This window comes from Natator depressus, chromosome 5, assembly GCF_965152275.1.
Source record: "Natator depressus isolate rNatDep1 chromosome 5, rNatDep2.hap1, whole genome shotgun sequence".
In the NCBI taxonomy this organism is placed as follows: Eukaryota; Metazoa; Chordata; order Testudines; family Cheloniidae; genus Natator; species Natator depressus.
Window position 1 is genome coordinate 57,195,021 of NC_134238.1, and position 19,114 is coordinate 57,214,134.

The 19,114-nt window shown below is 39.3% G+C and overlaps 1 protein-coding gene across 1 annotated transcript in view; it reads left to right on the forward strand.

Moving 5' to 3' along the window:
* Window positions 1-19,114, forward strand: part of ADGRV1 (adhesion G protein-coupled receptor V1) — a 421,530-nt gene that overhangs the window by 335,713 nt on the left and 66,703 nt on the right. The window contains exon 86 of the mRNA XM_074952844.1: window positions 11,549-11,706. Within this exon, the coding sequence (XP_074808945.1) occupies window positions 11,549-11,706 (158 nt within the window). The remainder of the gene's footprint in view (window positions 1-11,548; window positions 11,707-19,114) is intronic.

Sequence of the window (19,114 nt, forward strand, 5' to 3'; positions counted from 1 at the left end):
AGTCATCTTCTGTAGAGCTACAATTTATATCTTACTTCAAAATGTCCCCGTTAGTACTACAGTTAAGTTCTTACATTTCACATCTCTGACTCTGACTCTGTAGAACAAAATGTATATTCTCAGACATTCACCATGATGGTGAATGAGAATAAAAACTGAGCTGCAGAGAAAAGTGGAAAATTGAACTGGTTTATTTCCAGTTTCTGGGTTTGATTCCCCTGACTGGACACAAGATGTGCAGATTATTCTGGGGAGCATTCACGGGAAGAGCAAGCAATATCTATACTACTGTCCTCCCTCAGGGCTTCCACTGAGAGAGTCACTGTACTGTAAGCAGAGCTGACCGCACTGCCTATATTTAAAGTAGCTTAGCACTTCCAATATAAAACCCTTTTTCAGTTATGTATGATTCTGCCAAATTTTAACAGTTTGGGCTGTAAATTCCCATGCTAAATTTCTGCTCCAGGCTGATTTTTTGCAGGATTAGGTGGGGGGAAGGAAAGCTAAGAGAAGTTTCAGCTAAAATATAAAATAGTTCATGGTGAAGCAGAGACTTGAAATTTGGCAGGAGGATTTGCCCAGTGTCAGGGATATGCCTTTTGCTGTTATTATGAGAAGCTGCTCCAACCTGGACAAGTTATAAGCCTCCAAAATATCTCAATTCACATGTGCTCAGTGGAGATGTGTTTGGCAGCTAAATTCTCCAAATATTCTGTCTATACTGAGCATGCTCCATTCTGGAGCTGTAGGGGATAAGCAGTGTATATTGGCGCTCCTTATCGCCAGGCACCGCTGTGGACCCAGGTGCAGGAACTGAAAGTGAAGAGACTGTCTCTCCTGTACATGCAGTGCTCGCTGGAGCCCACGAAGCTTAGAGAAGGAGGAAGAAATAGCTTGACTGGAATACAGAGAAGGACAAATGGTAGTGCTGCAGGAGCCAGAGGCTGGGGAGGATCAGATGAAAGGAAGCATGGGGGGACAGGGACTAGGGCACAAGAACTAGTGCAGAGGTTAGACAGGAGTGATGGAGGGCGGGAGCCAAGAGACTGGATAGGAGAGGAGGGGGCAGGAGTCAGGGTGGTTGATAGGAGCAGAGGGGAACACAAACAGGCTGGAAGCACAGGAGAAGAAGAAGCACATTCCAGAGCACATTGCCCTCCAGAACCTGGAACTGAAGAGGAATCCTGACCTTTATATTCCTTTACTATCAACAACCATCTGTGAAACCCACTAGCACAATTTGTGTGTCATCCCCCTAGTGGCTGGGCCACGTAAGAGATAATGGCCTATTGCTACCAGTTACTCCATTACTTCAACCTGTAGAAGCTGGTGGTGTCGATATCAATGTCTGAATTCGGCTGAAGACCCAAGTTAGTGGTCAGTATGGTTCCACATGATGTAATTTACTGGGGAGGGGGTTCTGTTTTTGATAAGGAAACTGCACCTCCCCACCCCTAAAAAAGAAAAGAAAAAAACCCTGCTATGTTAAAAGAACATTAAAGTTGCAAAGTCAAACACTGAAAAATTTGGAAATGCCAGAATTAAAGTTGCCTGTGCAACCTTAATTTGGCCCCGTTGTGTGTATGCATTATTATGCAGTCTTTAATTATATGATCACTTACTATTTTTTCTATAGGACCCCTCCCTCATTTAGTGCACAGGATGACAATGCTCAGGGAATGAATTAGAGTTGTGTAATGCAGAAGGCAGTTGTCTGTAGAGCCCCTGTTGGTTGCAGAAATTAGGTTTATAATGAATCAGGAAGGGATTGCAGGAAAAGAAATGATGGTCTTATGATTTTGCAAGTTGAAGGCCGCTCTGGAGAAATGGATTCTATCCCTGCCATTGCCACAGTGTTTTATGTGATTTTTGACAAGTCACTGAAACAATAATGTTCCCAGTTGGCCACTAGTTGTACGTTCATTTTCTGGGTGTCTGGTTTTTAAGACACCCAGGATCAGACTTGCAGAAGTGCTGAAAGCACATAATTGCAACTGAAGTTGGCTGGAGCTGTGTTTGAACACATAAAGTGCTGTAAAATGACTAAGTACTCTGAGAAATCATGCCCTAGGGCACACAAAATTAGTGGACACTTCTGATAATTTTGGTCTCTGTGCCTCAGTTCCCCAACTGTAAAACGAGGATGGTAACAACTCACCTCACAGAGATGTTGTGAAGATAAATTAATTATATCTGTGAAGCCCTTAGATACAATTATGAGAGCACAGTAGAGAACAACAAGGCAGAAATTAACAATTCTGTATTTGATGCAGATTTGTATGGTTTGTGGTACATAAAATCAAGAGCCACATATTGAATCAGAAGGATATAAAGAAATATTGAATAACTTCCCATTCACTGTATAAGACAAGGGTCCTGTGGAAAAAATAGTATCTGACTATATTGTTAAAGACTGCGTCACAATGAATACACACAAGCAAGCTTCTGGCATTTTCTAACTTTTAAGGGCTTGATTCTGCAACCTTAATGATGTTCTTTTAATGTATATGTTCGGTGCCATATTATACAAAAGCAGTGATAGCAGAGGCTGCCTAGGGAATGCCTTTGTTTTGCCTTTTCCTAGTCAGTTCTGCCCATTCCTGGAGGTGTACCAGCTTGGTGCTGGATCCCCTCAGAATCTAACCCAGGCTGAAGCTAGAATTTGTCAGGTACACATCAAAGACACTGCTAGGTAATCATGATTATTAACACTTAGCACGGTTGTTCAAAGTACTTTAAAGACATTGACTAATCCTCACAGTACCCTGAAGTGAGCTGTAGCTCACGAAAGCTTATGCGCAAATAAATTGGTTAGTCTCTAAGGTGCCACAAGTACTCCTTTTCTTTTTGCGAATACAGACTAACACGGCTGCTACTCTGAATCCAGTACCCTGATTGTTACCCCTATTTCAAAGAGTAAGGAAGAGAGGTTTTGACTTGTCTCAGTACACAGATAGCCATCAGTGTAAGCAAGAGGACACATTTTTTCCTTTCCTGGATCCAATGCTGCGCTCATGACACTAGATCTCTCTTTACCTAGGCCTCAATTTAGCAATGTACTTGAGCGCATGCATAAATTTAAGCGCATGTGCAGTCCCAGTGATATCACTGTTAGAACCACTCATGCTTAAAGTTATGCATAGATCAAAGTACCTTGCTGAATCGAGATATAATGTAGATGTTATAGGGCTTATATTACATTTGTGTTTCTAAAATATCTTGGGAGGGATACAGGCTTGGACACGAAAGCAATAAGTCACAGAGCTTGGACTGTAGGTAAATCCACAGATGTCACGTGGGTGTAAGAAAGCTAATGAGTTTCCCTGTTTTTCTTATTTTATTTTATTATTATCCTTATAATAAAGTGAATTATGTTATCAATCAAGTGAAGACATGTCACGTCCTCTCACAGGCACAATGTATCCTTATCAATTTCTTGACATATTAGAAAGAAATAACATCCTAATCTGTGCCAGGTGGATTCTCGCCTTAAAAAGAAATAGAAGAGTAAAGCACAATGGAAGTCTGCGTGTAACTGGTGTGTCTGGTAATACAGAAAGAAAACTAGGGAGATGAACTATATGTAAAATCAACCAATATAGTTGCTTTATTTACTTTGTTCACTAGAAATGGGGAAAAACAACGAGGAGTCCTTGTGGCACCTTAGAGACTAACAAATAAGCTTATGCCCAAATAAATTTGTTAGTCTCTAAGGTGCCACAAGGACTTCTCGTTGTTTTTGCTGATACAGAATAACACGGCTACCACTCAGAAATGGGGAAGTGATTTAAAATGCCAAGTGGGTGTTGCCCTGTGCAAAATAAAAACAAAGGCTGAATTACTTGGCTTATTTCATGCATTTGTGTGCATCCCCAAAGAACAGATAGTTCTATGTTGGATTCTCGTTCATTGCCATGAAGTAGTTTTTAAGATTAGAGGACTTGACAATGACAGGAACATCCTGTTGACAAAAATGAATTCTTAAGATAAAACATTGGCTCAAGCAGAGCGGATGGTTTTTTTCACAAGTGAAGAAAAAGTATTTCCTACTGTTTGGACACACATAATGGGCCTGAACCTGCACTTGCTAAGTTCATCTGGGTATGTCTCACCAAATCAATTTTCTGCTATTGAAGAGGCGAGGGTCATTGGTGCACCTCAGTTCCTCCTATTCTCAACCTGTGGCACACAATAATTTAGTCTCCTGAGGGCTGTGATACTTTAGTCCAGAGGTAGTCAATTATTTTTTTGTCAAGGTCCAAATTTTTTGGTCAAGGTATAGTCAAGGTCCAGACTCCAGAGAAAATAATGAAATAATAATGATAATAATAAGTTAAAAGATTTTGGGGTCTGTTCAAAAGCATCTGGCAGTCTCGATTTGGCCCATGGTCTGCTTATGACTACCCTTGCTTTAGTCTGATCCCGGTTATTGGGCGCAGTGCCTGTAACTGGGTGGGATTTAGTGGCTTGTGATAAACAGGAGGTCAGACTAGGTGATCTAGTGGTCCCTCTTGGCCTTAAACTCTATATTTCTTTACTGATGAAATGTCATTATTCTCTTCTCAGATATCATTGGGAGGTTAGTCTGAGTCAGATATGCAGGATTGGGCCCAATATCTTAATAGGTGGCATTGACTTAGCTACCGGATGGCCAAGTTGGTCTCTTTATTAGGGTTTTTGTTGTGAGTGGCGGGTGGGTTTTTTCCAGTATATGTTACTTTTGGAGTAGGTTTGTTTGAAGCCTGGCATGCTGCTGTGGATAGGCACTGTGAGATCTCCACTCTTCACAACAGTGCTACTGTGCATAAGGGTGGGAACAAAATGGCACAGAATAGGCTAGCTTTGGTGACTGCCATAAACTGAAAAAATAAAGCAGGATTCTAAAACAGGCAGAAATGCTTTTGAAAACAAGGGGCAAACAACCTTAAACGAACAAATGGCTTCCACGAGGCTCAGGAAAAGAGCACCCTCACACTCATGCAATATGTCCACTGAAGCTGCGAACAATCATTTTGCAGAGGAGGAAGTCACTGACCCTGTGGAGAAATGTGGGGAGGTTTATTAGTGAGATCAAGTAGTCTCAGAAAACTGTATTAGCAGAGCAGGTTGCAGCTAAAAGCTTGGGGCCCCAACAAATAAAGAAAACTGGAATGTTTTCAGGAGAGATTTGAATCCTCAGACCATCAGATAAGCGACCTGAAAGATCAGAAGCTGGTAGTAAACGTCATCATCCAAGATGAGTTAAAATAGCAAAAATGTGATTTTAATTTTCAATATGTTGCCTAGATACAGCTAACAGACACATAATTTGTTGCAAATCCTATTTGACAATTTTGACAGTTTTTTCAGCAAGTAATTATTTGTGAACAAATTTTCCCATTATTTGACTTGCCTTGGGCCTGTAAGGATTTGGTCTTACATTGGGCTTGTCTATGCTTGAAATGCCACAGTGGTACAATTGCAGCGCTTCACCATAGACACTACCTATGCCAATGGGAGAACCCCTCTCATCGTTGGTAGCTAGGTCAATGGAAAAATGTTTTAGTCAACCTGGCGCTGTCACCACCTGGAATTAGGTCAGCTTAACTCTGTCACTCAGTGGGGTAGATTTTTCACACCCCTGAATAATGTTCACCTCACTTTTTAGCTTGGATTAGGCCATTATTATTAGTACCATACCAAAGTACACAACCATATCTCTCTAGAGATGATGAAATAACAATAACAAGGGAAAAGCTTCAGTGAGACAGTGACAAAAAAATTAATTCAGCCAGGGGTGTAGTTCCCTGCCACCATCTCTTTGTCCCTAAAAGAGGATTCTGATTGTTTGATAATCCAGAAGATTTGCAGTTTTTCAGAAAATCTAACTTTTCACATTTGGATGCTCTGCCTAAGAGACTGTCCTTGGAAATCTAGTTGTGACAACAGAGAGGAGAAAACTCTCGGTCTCTTTCCAAATGTGCTGATCAAACTCCCTTTCCTTAGACGGGATCACTGAGTGTCACTCCTATTATGGAGTACCTCCTAGAATTACTGAATTAAGGCTCTTTTGTTCTTATTTTTTTCTTTTAAAAACAAATTATGTAATTGTACTACCGTTTAGCTTCATGTATAGATTGTTTTCCTCCTTTGGCTTACTTCATTTAAATAAGTCTCTACATTTTTGTGGTAGGAATATTGGGTCACATTGGGATTTCCAGAAAAGACATAAACCTACACTAAGAATACAGAGGAATTTAGGAAAACATAGGGATACATAAGTCTGCTTGTCCCTGTAAGGGTGCTAACCTTGTTTTATATAAGTTGGAAAAATGGGTGTGGAGGTAAGAGTCCTGGTCCCAGTTGATCAGTAGGTGATGTTGTTTTAATTTAAGTACAATACAGACAGCTAATATAATGTCCTCTTTTTCAAAGGAAAAATAATCATTTTTCTTGTTGACCTTTATCACACAGGCCACTGTGTGCTGTTAGTCCTGTTAAAGCAGTCTTTTTAGACAAAAATGGTATGGGCTTTCTGTAATAGCTTTTACCATAGTAGACAAACATTTCTATATTTTATGCCATTTCTAGTCTTGGTTACCCAATTATTTAAAGACCGTTCTTTATTGACTGCTTGGTGTTAGAGGACAAAAGTCTCTAATAATTATCATAGTGGGGAAAGCTGAATTTTTTTTTAGCTATCCCCAAATGGAATTTAAATCATTATGTACTATTTGAGAAAGGTATTTCCAAAATTATCCCTGATTTCTCATAGGTGTCACAGAAAAAATGGATCTTCTAAAGAGATGCAGAGAAGGAGGGAGTTGGTCTTTCCTATTAGCTTAGGGAGGGCATTCCATGAGCTATGGGCATCACAGATAAAGGTGTAGAGATGTTTGTGAAAATATCAGGCAGATGGATGTTGAAGGCTGGCAGCATGGGTAGACTGGAGCAATGGGAGGGTGTCATGAAGAATCTTGAAAGTGAGAGGAAGCAACTTTAACTTGATGTGGTGGAGAAGGGAGAGCTAGTGAAGGAAGAGGTAATATGAGAGTAAGGAAAGTTGGTGTCAGGGAGAGCAGACAAGAGGAGGTTAAAGTAATCAAAACATAACTGATATGTTATGAGTATTATGAGAGCCTCAACGAGTATTTTAGCAGTGTGGACCAATAGAAAAGGTCAGACTTTGGAATGTTATGGTGGAAGAAGCAGTGTTATTTGATTGTGTTCTGGATGTGTGGGGCAAAGGAGAGGGAGGAGGGTCAAAGTTGACCTCCAGATTATGGGACTGAGTGACAGGGAGGATGGTGGTGGTGTCAAAAGTGGCAGAGAAGGGCAAGAGTGGGGAAGGCCTGAGAGGAACGTTAAGGAGTTAACATGGCCAAAATGTAAATTTTAAGCTAACAACAAGACATCTAAGAGATATCAGACTTGCAGAAATGCAGGTTTGTTCAAGGAGACAGATTAGGAGCAAAAAGGCAGTTTTGTGAGTCTTCGATGGTCAAAGGTGGTGCTAAAAACCGTGTGACTATATTGTTGCCTGAAGAAGCTAAATATGATTGATCTTTCCTACCACTCTCTTTGCTGTACAAAATGCTGCCACAACGTTGCCCAAATCTACTAGAGGTGAGCATGCTCCAAGATCCATACTTTTTGGAAGTCATTCAGGACCCTAATTTAAAAACAAAGTCAAACACAAAACCTAATTATTAATCTGAAGATCTGTGATGATTTAACTGTTGAGTGTTTCCTGCCAATATCCTTACTGGATCAGTATGGTGCACTCTGCTCCCATTTGATTATATTTGCAGTGTCAGTAATGGACAGGGGGAGGTAGAAGTACAAAATACCTTACTTACACAGATTGGCTCTGCGCTCACATGAATTAAAGTCTTCACATACAAAATGTAGTCGGGGGGAGGGGGGAGTGTTGATTAAAATATGCCGCAGGAGGTAATGTTTATCTAAACAAACAATGCTGGTGATTAGAAAGCTAATCAGGATATAGTTTATTTCAGAATGCATGACCAGTGTCTATAGTTATTCTTTATACCATAGTTTATTTGGGGATTAGGAATATTTTGCATTCATTCCCATCAAAAAGTAAAAAGATGGAGCATAACACAGTTCAAGGTGCCAAATGGAACATTAATAAATAATGTGAGCATCTGGCATACACATATTTTCTGATTGTTGTCTGAAATCCTATACCATACATTTTTTCGGTATGCAAGACATGAAACGTCTTTCAACACACAAAGGGCTCGGTTTGCAATAAAATACACAGGAAACACTGTTTGCATTATTGTTACAGCCTTATTGGTCCTGGGATATGGGAGGGCCAGTGTGGGTGAAGTAATATCTTTTATTGGACCAATTTCTGTTGGAGAGACAAGCGTCCGAGCTACACAGAGCTCGTCTCTGTCACCAACAGAAGTTGATCCAATAAAAGATATTATCTGATCCACCTTGTACATTTCTTAGAAAACACTGGCTTTTTTCACCCCATTGATTGAATATAGTCTTTAAAAAACAGTCAAAAGTGAGCTTTGAACTTTTAGGCCTCATTAAGAAGGTTTCTGTATATTCCTTGCCCCATGTAATTGATAGAGTAAATTTAGAACTAGCACATAAGGACATTAGCAAGAATGATCTACTTGCATGAACTGGTTTCCACTAACAGAGCACAGAGGAATGTGCCCCTTTCTCAGCCTGCTATGAGTATGTGTGACTCATGTAATTGAAGAGAAAAGGGTAGATGTTTCAGAGCGTAAATATGACTTCACAGGAGACAATATACCTGCACCAAGACTTTTTTCTTTTCAATAAAATCTAAAAGCAATACATATAATAGCAGTCTGCCTGTATTTTTAATGTGGATTTAAATTAAACAGGAAAATATTTTAGGAGGGGAAATTAATTTGATTCATAAGGAAAATCACAGAGCGTAACACAGTTCACAGAGTTTAAGACCAGAAAGGGCTATTAGATCATCTATCTGATCTCCTGTGTATCACAAGCCATTAAACTTCACCCCAGATACTCCTATATTAAGACCAAAGTCTTTAGTTAGGCCACATTTCAGTCTTTAGCAATCCAAGCTATGTGCCACGGGCAGAGAACAGGAGGGAGACCAAGCTGTCACCAGAGCCTGACTCCCACGCAATGGCAAGGAATTGACTAGGTGAGACACGCCCAGATGATCCCAGCAGGCGAACCACATCTTCTGCTTCAGAGGAAGGTGATAAACCCCCAAGGTCCTTGCCAGTCAGACCTGGACGAAAATTCCTGCTTGACCTCAAACCTGGTGATCAGTTAGACACTGAGCAAATGAGCAAGACACACCAACCAGCCATCAAGAAAGGGTTCTGTGTTTCACTTCAGAGCACTGGTCCTCCCTGTCTGATATCCCATCTCCTCATGTGGCCAATTTCTGATGCTTCAGAGGAAGGTGGAAAACAAACAAAACACCACCAAACCAGAATACATGTGGCCAATTGTGCACTGTCAAGTGATATTACTTTAGGTAGGTAATGAAGCGTGTGTGGTTTATAAAACATATTCTCAATCAAAAGTACAATAGAACCTCAGAGAACATAAGAATGGCCATACTGGGTTAGACCAAAGGTCCATCCAGCCCAGTATCCTGTCTACCGACAGTGGCCAATGCCAAGTGCCCCAGAGGGAGTGAACCTAACAGGCAATGATCAAGTGATCTCTCTCCTGCCATCCATCTCCACCCTGTGACAGACAGAGGCTAGGGACACCATTCCTTATCCATCCTGGCTAATAGCCATTAATGGACTTAACCTCCATGAATTTATCTAGTTTTTAAACCCTGTTATAGTCCTAGCCTGACAACCTCCTCAGGCAAGGAGTTCCACAGGTTGACTGTGCACTGTGTGAAGAAGAACTTCCTTTTATTTGTTTTAAACCTGCTGCCCATTAATTTCATTTGGTGGCCTCTAGTTCTTATATTATGTGAACAAATCAGTAACTTTCCTTATTCACTTTCTCCACACCACTCATGATTTTATATACCTCTATCATATCCCCGCTTAGTCTCCTCTTTTCCAAGCTGAAAAGTCCTAGCCTCTTTGATCTCTCCTCATATGGGACCCGTTCCAAACCCCTAATCATTTTACTTGCTCTTCTCTGAACCTTTTCTAATGCCAGTATATCTTTTCTGAGATAAGGAGACCACATCTGTACGCTGTATTCAAGATGTGGGTGTACCATGGATTTATATAAGGGCAATAAGATATTCTCCGTCTTATTCTCTATCCCTTTTTTAATGATTCCTAACATCCCGTTTGCTTTTTTGACTGCCGCTGCACACTGTGTGGACGTCTTCAGAGAACTATCCACAATGACTCCAAGATCTTTCTCCTGATTAGTTGTAGCTAAATTAGCCCCCATCATATTGTATGTATAGTTGGGGTTATTTTTTCCAATGTGTATTACTTTACATTTATCCACATTAAATTTCATATGCCATTTTGTTGCCCAATCACTTAGTTTTTTGAGATCTTTTTGAAGTCCTTCACAGTCTGTTTTGGTCTTCACGATCTTGAGCAGTTTAGCATTATCTGCAAACTTTGCCATCTCACTGTTTACCCCTTTCTCCAGATCATTTATGAATAAGTTGAATAGGATTGGTCCTAGGACTGACCCTTGGGGAACACCACTAGTTACCCCTCTTCATTCTGAAAATTTACCATTTAGTCCTACCCTTTGTTCCCTGTCTTTTAACCAGTTCTCAGTGCATGAGAAGATCTTCTCTCTTATCCCATGACAACTTAATTTACATAAGAGCCTTTGGTGAGAGACCTTGTCAAAGGCTTTCTGGAAATCTAAGTACACTATGTCCACTGGATCCCCCTTGTCCACATGTTTGTTGACCCCTTCAAAGAACTGTAATAGATTAGTAAGACATGATTTACGAACACGGGAGTTAAGAACTGACTGGTTTCAGAGTAGCAGCCGTGTTAGTCTGTATTCGCAAAAAGAAAAGGAGTACTTGTGGCACCTTAGAGACTAACCAATTTATTTGAGCATAAGCTTTCGTGAGCTACAGCTCACTTCATCGGATGCATCTGGTCAACTGACTGGTCAACCACAGACCTCATTTGTAACGAGAAGTACACAATCAGGCTGCAACAGAGAAAAAAACAGCAACAAAACAAACAAACAAATGCAATACTGTACTTGTTAAGTGTAAACTACAAAAAAAATAAAGCGAAAGTTAAAGAAATAAAAAAAGATTTGACAAGGTAAGGAAACTCTGTCCTTGTTTCATTTTAATTAAGATGGTTAAAAGCAGCATTTTTCTTCTGCATAGTGAAGTTTCAAAGCTGTATGAGGTCAATGTTCAGTTGTAAACTTTTGAAAGAACAACCATAATGTTTCGTTCAGAGTCACAAACGTTTCAGAGTTATGAACAACCTCCATTCTCGAGGTGTTCATAACTCTGAGGTTCTACTGTCTTTGTATTAGAAAGTTCATATATGTAACTGTCCAAGTTGTTTGTAATGTTTATAAATGGTGGATGCTTTTTCTTTTCTTTCAGATGCTTTATTCCAAATGTCTATGCCGCCCTCTTCACTGCTGCTCTCGTACCATTAATGTGCCTGGTGGTGGTATTTGTGGTATTCATCCATGCCTACCAAGTGACTCCCCAGTGGAAAGCATATGATGATATTTTCAGAGGAAGAACCAATGCTGCAGGTAGGAGACATGGGAGGATTCCATGAAGGCAAATAAAAACGTTGAAGGCAATTCTAACTTAAAGTGGAATTCAATCTAGTGCAGAGTACCTGTACAGAAATCCTGATTCAGTTAAGTTCTTATGCACATACATAAGTTTAGGCACATTAGTAGTCCCTTTGAAGTCAGTGAACTATACTTCCATGATTAAAGTTATGCACATGCTTTGTATCTTGCTGAATTGAAGACAAAGGCCATTGCACTACAACTTTTAATATGGTCTTGAGCAAAATATAGGATATAGTGTGGGGTCTCTGCACTAAAGTGAACATCATCCTTTAGGAATAAGGAGTTGATTGTGTTTATTTATGGTTTAGAGTTACTCCTTGTTTTGAAATTTCAGGTACTAGTCCCAAGTAAATGAAGAAAAGTTCTGCACATAAGAAACATGCTTAGTTAAAAAAAAAAAAATCTGTCTCAAGCACAGCAGGGATGGGTATTGATTGGTCTTTCCTGTTAGAATGGTTATTAATAAAATAGTGTTCACTAAACCAAATTCTAATGTCATCTTCAGCAATTTAGGCCAACGCTTTAATAATAGGGTACTGTGTGGATGACTTGTAAAAGGAACTGTTTTCTTTTCATAGTGTCTTTGGATCAAATTTAGCTATGGTGTAAAGAGGTGCAATTCCATAGGCCAAGGCTGAATTTGGCTATTAGGTTTTATAAACTCTGAAATGGTTCTTGAATCAGTTTTTATATGTAAAGAGAGTTTCATCTATCTATAGAAAAAATAAGTTGAATAAAAAAGAGGAAATGAGTCACTACCAAATTCATTTCACAAGTCCAGGATATGACACTATGCAAATACAGTATATAAAAGGTACCTTTGTTAGATTCCAGTACTAAAAACTGCAGTGATTTAGTTTTAAAACCTTAACTAAATAAATAACTATTTATGAATTAGACAGATATTATTATATGTATTCTATATGTGCTGGCATGTCACAGCATCCATTCGAAATATATCTTTTGCAGTGCAAAAATAAAATATCAAGTATATGGGGTCTGGGAATTTCCCCAAAGTTGAATTTGTCCTTCACTGGTAAAGTACCAAATTAGCTAACAGGAATATATGTTTGTATAAGATCCAAATGACAAAACAAAACAGTTTGTTTTATCTGTACTTAGCATTACATGGCTTGTTTGCACTTTGTTCTCTACTTACCCTCCAGAGATAGAAAAGGCAATGCCTGCAGCCTACCTAAAAGTGGCATAGCACACTCTGTGACAAAGAATGATTCATTTATTCAGTGGTGAATAATACTGTAAGTTCAGTTACAAGGAATCCTTTTTCATATTTCAAAGATATTTTGATCCACCATCTTACTCTTCAATGGGTTGTGTATGAAGATGTTTGGTGAATCTCCTGTACATGAAAGCCCTGGAGGCTTAAGTCTTTTGTCTAATTAGAAAGCAAAGTACAACACATTCACAAGTAATGCATGCTTCCCTACTCTGACCAGCTCATGAATCTCAATGTAGGCCAGAACTGGAAGTTCAGCCTCTACATCCACTTCATCCTTAATCTTTTAACTAGCCAGTCTCAGTAATGATAGATTTTGTGACGTAGACACTAATTCTCTAGGAAGTGGGCTGAGATCCCCAGTTTTCACACAGACCACTCACTGAACTGTCAGGTGTAATGACATTTAGGCCTAGACCTGTAATAAGATCAGTGCAGGCACAAAGATTCACCCTTGCAGAGCGTATTGTGGGATTTGGCTCTTTGTCACTGTGTCCTGAGCCTGGATTCCGATCTACAGCTTTGAGATGAAAGTCTGATAATTAATCCTTTTCCATCTGTTCTTGTGAATTTTAATTTTGTATTTGTAATATTAGAATTGCTAATCTGTTGCATTTTGAAATGAGGTGTAAAACATTTTGTTCATTCATGTAAGATGGGAAAACCAGATCAGATGTAAAACTCACTGGCCTACTTAACTACTGTAACTTTCAATCCTGTTTGCACAGAACTAGTGGAGTCAGTCCTATCCAATGTCTAGGTGTCATTAAGGAAAGACAATACTTAGGCAATAACATACATAAAGTCAGCAAGGAGGATGGCAGAAAATATTAACAGTAACCATGCCTGGGTGAATCAAAGGCATGAACTAGTAGATATGAACAAAGGCATAGTTAACTTAGTATGGGTTGTCAGTGCTTTGTTGTAAGCCAGTACAAAAGCAGAGTGGAAAGGGCATTGTGACGTGTCTGGAGAAAATGAAGTTGTGAAGAAAGCACAAATGAAATGTCAATAAGAGCTTCTTTTTATCAGGAAAAGAGGGGTGAACCTTCCAGTTGTCATATATCATCCAGGGAAATTGGCCTTTAATTATCTTAGGACTTCTGCAAGCAGACCCATTCCCCAAGGAAAATATTACACGCAGGTTGCTTTCTGGTATGGTTGGCAGTATTTATAGCTTTTACAAGGGTAATATCTAATTATTAGTATATTCAGAATGTAAGCTCCTCGAGATAGGGGGCCTGTCATCTCACTTGCCTGTGAAATGAACTGAACACATATGGCACCATATACATAATAAACAATAGGCTTTTTGACTGTCTTGTCCAATATTTCTTTACTGTCACATGAGAAGAGGCTAGATCACTGAACCTTCTCATGGGAATATACATTGTGTTTTAAGGCCTACTGTACTTTTATTTAAAGTATGGCTTTCCACTGTATTTTATTTTACATTTGCATAATCAAAAAGTGAATGAAGGAACTGATTATTTTAAGAGAACTGTCTGATGTCTCGAGGTAGTCCTCTTTATGAAGAGGGTACAAAGTGTTGTGAGAGACATCATGATTCATGATCATGTTTAAAGAACAGAACTGTGCAAATACAGAAGAAAAGTATTTGCAAATATACTAGGATATAAAACTGATGATTCACTTTGCTGGTATTTGTGAATTCTTTTTTTTCATGTTGATTCCAGTGAGCAAAGAATGTCTGCAGAAAGCAAAAGTGTCACAAATTCTCATTTATGTACGCATTTGCACACAAATATTCATATAAGTATACACTCGCAGAACTGTTTAAGTGGTCATCTTGAAAGTTGTTTGGGAATCATTCAGTTAGAAAGTTGTAAATATAACATGCGTCTATTGATATAGTCCAATTACCAATGTGAATAGTGAAAAACGAATATTCACAGCAATTGTTTCACAAACAATCCACAGGCTAAATATTTTTCACACAATTTGCTGAATTATTTATTTGTTTTGAGAGCACTTCTTGTCTAACTTTTGCCTCACCTACTCTCTTTAGATCTTAGTGTAGTTTATGGGAAAAGCTCAGACATTCTACTTTATTCTTTAAACTACAATGGGTTTGTCCCTAAAGTGCTAGATTCTATGGTCTTTTCTTGAACAGAACTTTCATCAACTTCAATAGGAGTTTTGCTGAATGAAGTTGGAACGGCACAATTTGTCCCAAAATACCATTTACACCACTGGAAACTTTCAAAATAATCAGAGCTCTAGGTGGCTAACCTAAGCTAGAAATGTGAGTCCAAAAAAGTTTCACATAGTCTCTTTTCCCAGAGATTTGGAAGCATAACTTTTAAAGGAGCTTTAACTTGTACGACTTTCTCTTTCACAGCATATCAGCCCATGTCTCCCTGAAAGGGCAAAATTCTCCCCTTGGATACGAATGGAAGTATTGTACTTCACTATAGGTGTGGATAAATTATTATCAATGCCAAAAGGGGTTCCCACATGTTCTGGGTAGTGAGCACAGAATAACAAACATTGGATATTATCATATGGATCTCAGAGGAAAATTTCACCCTAACTCAGCTTCAGGGATGACATGTTTTCACATGAATGAATTCCTTAGGCAGTTAGAAATAGGAATAGTTCTTTAGGCTATTTCCCAACTGTGATAGGGAATAAATATATGTTGTTTTCAAATTAAACATTCAGGTTTTTATCTTTCCATTTATTTTTCTTCAATGTCCATTTTTACTGGAGACTGGGTAAATTCTGCAATCTTTGGGCATGTTTGAGTTCTCCTGCATCCTTGTGCCAGCATCACAGGTCACCAGAGCAAGGCAAGACATGGTTTCACACTCCTGTTTCACTGATTTTGGAGACATTGCTTTTTTCAAAGGCACAAAGCAACATGTAGAGGTCATTGCTCTCTTCCCACCTTATGGTTTTTCTAGGGGGCAAAGGAGGATTGGAATTGATTGTCGTCGTCCTACTTGCCAAATGAAAATATGAACTCTAAGCATCATTGCTACATGATAGCATCTACATTGCCATATGTTGTATCACATGGCATTGGAGGTAGCTGGCATCAGGTCAAGGAAGGGGGGGGCACAGGAGGGTCAAATTTTTATTATTTTGGGGAAGAATGAGTGTCTGAACTAGTCATGAAAAGGAGAACGCTATGAAGGAAAAGGCTAGTTTACAAGAATGTATTTCAGAGTAGCAGCCGTGTTAGTCTGTATTCGCAAAAAGAAAAGGAGTACTTGTGGCACCTTAGAGACTAACCAATTTATTTGAGCATAAGCTTTCGTGAGCTACAGCTCACTTCATCGGATGCATTTGTTATCTAAGCAAATCAGAACTTTTTGAAGGTGTAAATTTGGTTTTGCCTAGAAAGAATATTTGCGGAAAGTGAACACAAAGATGATATGGGCACAGTTTTGAAGCTCATTCATTTGAATTTCTACTATCTGAAAATGCTTTTCAGTATTCACCCAGCTCTACACATTCACTTTAAACATACAGCTCTTCACGGCTTGCTAAGCAAAAGTCTTTGCAGTTTTTACTAAACTTGTGTCTCTAGTTAGCCAATGAAATTCACAGTGTGTGAATACCACTGTCCCTCCAGACCACCTAGGAATAGAGTATCTGAAAACTTAATCCAGATTCTGCAGTGGGTCTTCAACTCTAGCCAAGAACAATTAAGAGAAATTAGACTCTCACTGCCGGTTCAACAACCTAAAGGGGGGAAAGCACAACAAGCAGTATTTTTAATCATTCTTTTTATTGACTTTTCCATTGTTATAAAAACTGTAACCACTGCAGGAAGAGGAAAAATAGGCAACATAATAGCAAAAATACAAACATTTAGGAGTGCTTGTGAGTGTGCACCTAGTTCTTTGCTTATTTGTTTTTCATAACAGGATATTCCTTATGTTCCACAAGCCAAAAAAAAAGCATATTCTGCACAAAAAGGCACATACTCCATTTCCAGTTTATGAATTCATTTCATTTAATTCACATTTTTCCTACTGTTCTGGCTCAACCTCGGGGTAAGTGTCCCAAAGGGTCTTGGTCCTTTTGACAGTTCTTCTTTGTGAAGAGTCAGATTTAAATAATAAATTCAGGAAACAGTTATCAGATAAAGTTAGGCTATTTTTGTTGCACAAATAACAAAGGAACTTCTAAATATAATATATTATGTTTACAAACAGAAGAAAAAGAAAATTGGCCATTAACATTCTAGCAACCAGCAGTTTCAAAATCCAGGGTACTATGTATACAAAATTCATTATATTTTATATATTGTTTTTTCTTATTTAAGAGCTGAATTTATCAGTAGGGCTTTCCCTTGATACCCTTGAGACAGATTAGTATATGTTTCTATATGTCTTCTATTTTGTGAATGGGCATATTAATTGTTAAACCATACTATGCCTTCACTTTGGCACTATAGCCTCCATCTTGAGATGACACACCTGGGAAGTGTCTCGGGAAATCCTTGCATGTGGGAGGGCTAATAATGGAGAGCAATCAGATGGAAGCACCCAAGAACAATGAGCTTGCTGCAGCCCAGGGGGAACCAGTTTTCCCAATGTGCACTTCAGGTGGGCTGGAGCTAAGCAACGAATCAGCTGGCAATAAACTTGAAGCCATGCAGTGGGGGTCACCTAACAAACTTCATAAAAGGGAGACTCTATCAAGGTGGGCAGACCAAAACCAGAAAGAGGAGTGAGGATGCAGAAGAATCCTTGACTCCCTGGAAGACACTAAGACACAAAAAACTCTGAGGAGGGATGTGGAAAATGAAACAAGTGCTTATCTTTCCATAGATCTGTATATCTCTTGTTCATTGTCTTTCAGTAACCTGGGATTGGTTTAAAGGTGCCTTTGCAATGTCTCTGTGTTACTTGGTGTAACTGTCATGAAGTCCCCAAAGGGTGAAGTTTTAATCCAGAGTGCCCATCAGGGTGGAGCTATGGAGAGGGCATAAAAAAGTTACTGGGGAGACTTAAGAGGCTCAGCTGCCTTAGGCCCCCATATTCCAGAAAGGGGTACCAGCATTGGAGTCTGTATTCCAGGAGTGTGCATGAAAGGCTGGATATAGAGCCAGTGTCTGGATGCTGCTCAGACTCAGTAAACTTAAGAGCACATGGGATCCAAGGCTTTGGGTCCAGAAGCCTGGTGACTGTCTGCAAAGGGGGAGCTCAGCTAGGGCTGTAACAACTCTTTATCGTCCAGTTTTACTATTACAGCATAATTGCCTAAAACTCACCAGCCCAATAAGGCAATTGTTTCTTGTTTGTGTCTTTTGCCACTTTTCAGCTGCATTATGGTAATTTGCCTTTTATAGGTTTTCCTGCTGCTTTGCCTGAAGTTGCAACTTATTCAAAATTCTGCTGGCTGATTGTTCATGATAATGTGAATCGCTGATCACACAGAGGTTGCTCTGTTGGTGTTCTGTGAAGCAGTGGGATGTTTTTCTAATCATCTATTCACATAGATTACTTCTTATGATGATACTCTGACACATTTTTATAATCTTCTGTTCCCGTGACTTGAATCTTACCCTGAAGTCCAGTTTGTAGGGAATGTTAATTATTGCTATTATGAATTCATTGTTACAGAAGAGCTCCTGGTTCCCTAAACTCTTAGACTGGGAATGTGCTTCTCTTTAACGCTCATTGTTTACCTTCAGAGTCACTAGTTTTAACAACTGCAAAGTGTGGGGCATTCATGTAAATGGCATTTTTGAAGATGGGATTAATTAATGTACACTCCACATAGTATTTCAAATTGTGCAAACAAGTACCCAGGGCTTCTGCTCTCCCTTACAAAGTCAGTTATGACTGGCACTGTCAAACTATAAATATATAGCTTACAAGTCTAAAACAAACAAAACTGCACAATGTTAAAGTGAATTGGGAATTCTGGATTCACCTTAACTCAGACTTGCCAACATGTGACACGAGTCATCAAAACTTGTGACACGGACCAAAATGGGGAACACCGGTTTGCTCTTCCTACTTTGCTCACCCCTTGTTTGCTCCCTTTGTTCCCTCCTCAGTTTTCTTCTGTCATTTACTCTTCTTCTTCTCCCCATATTTGCTCTCATCTTTGCTTTCTGCCTGTTTCTGCCCTCTCATTTCC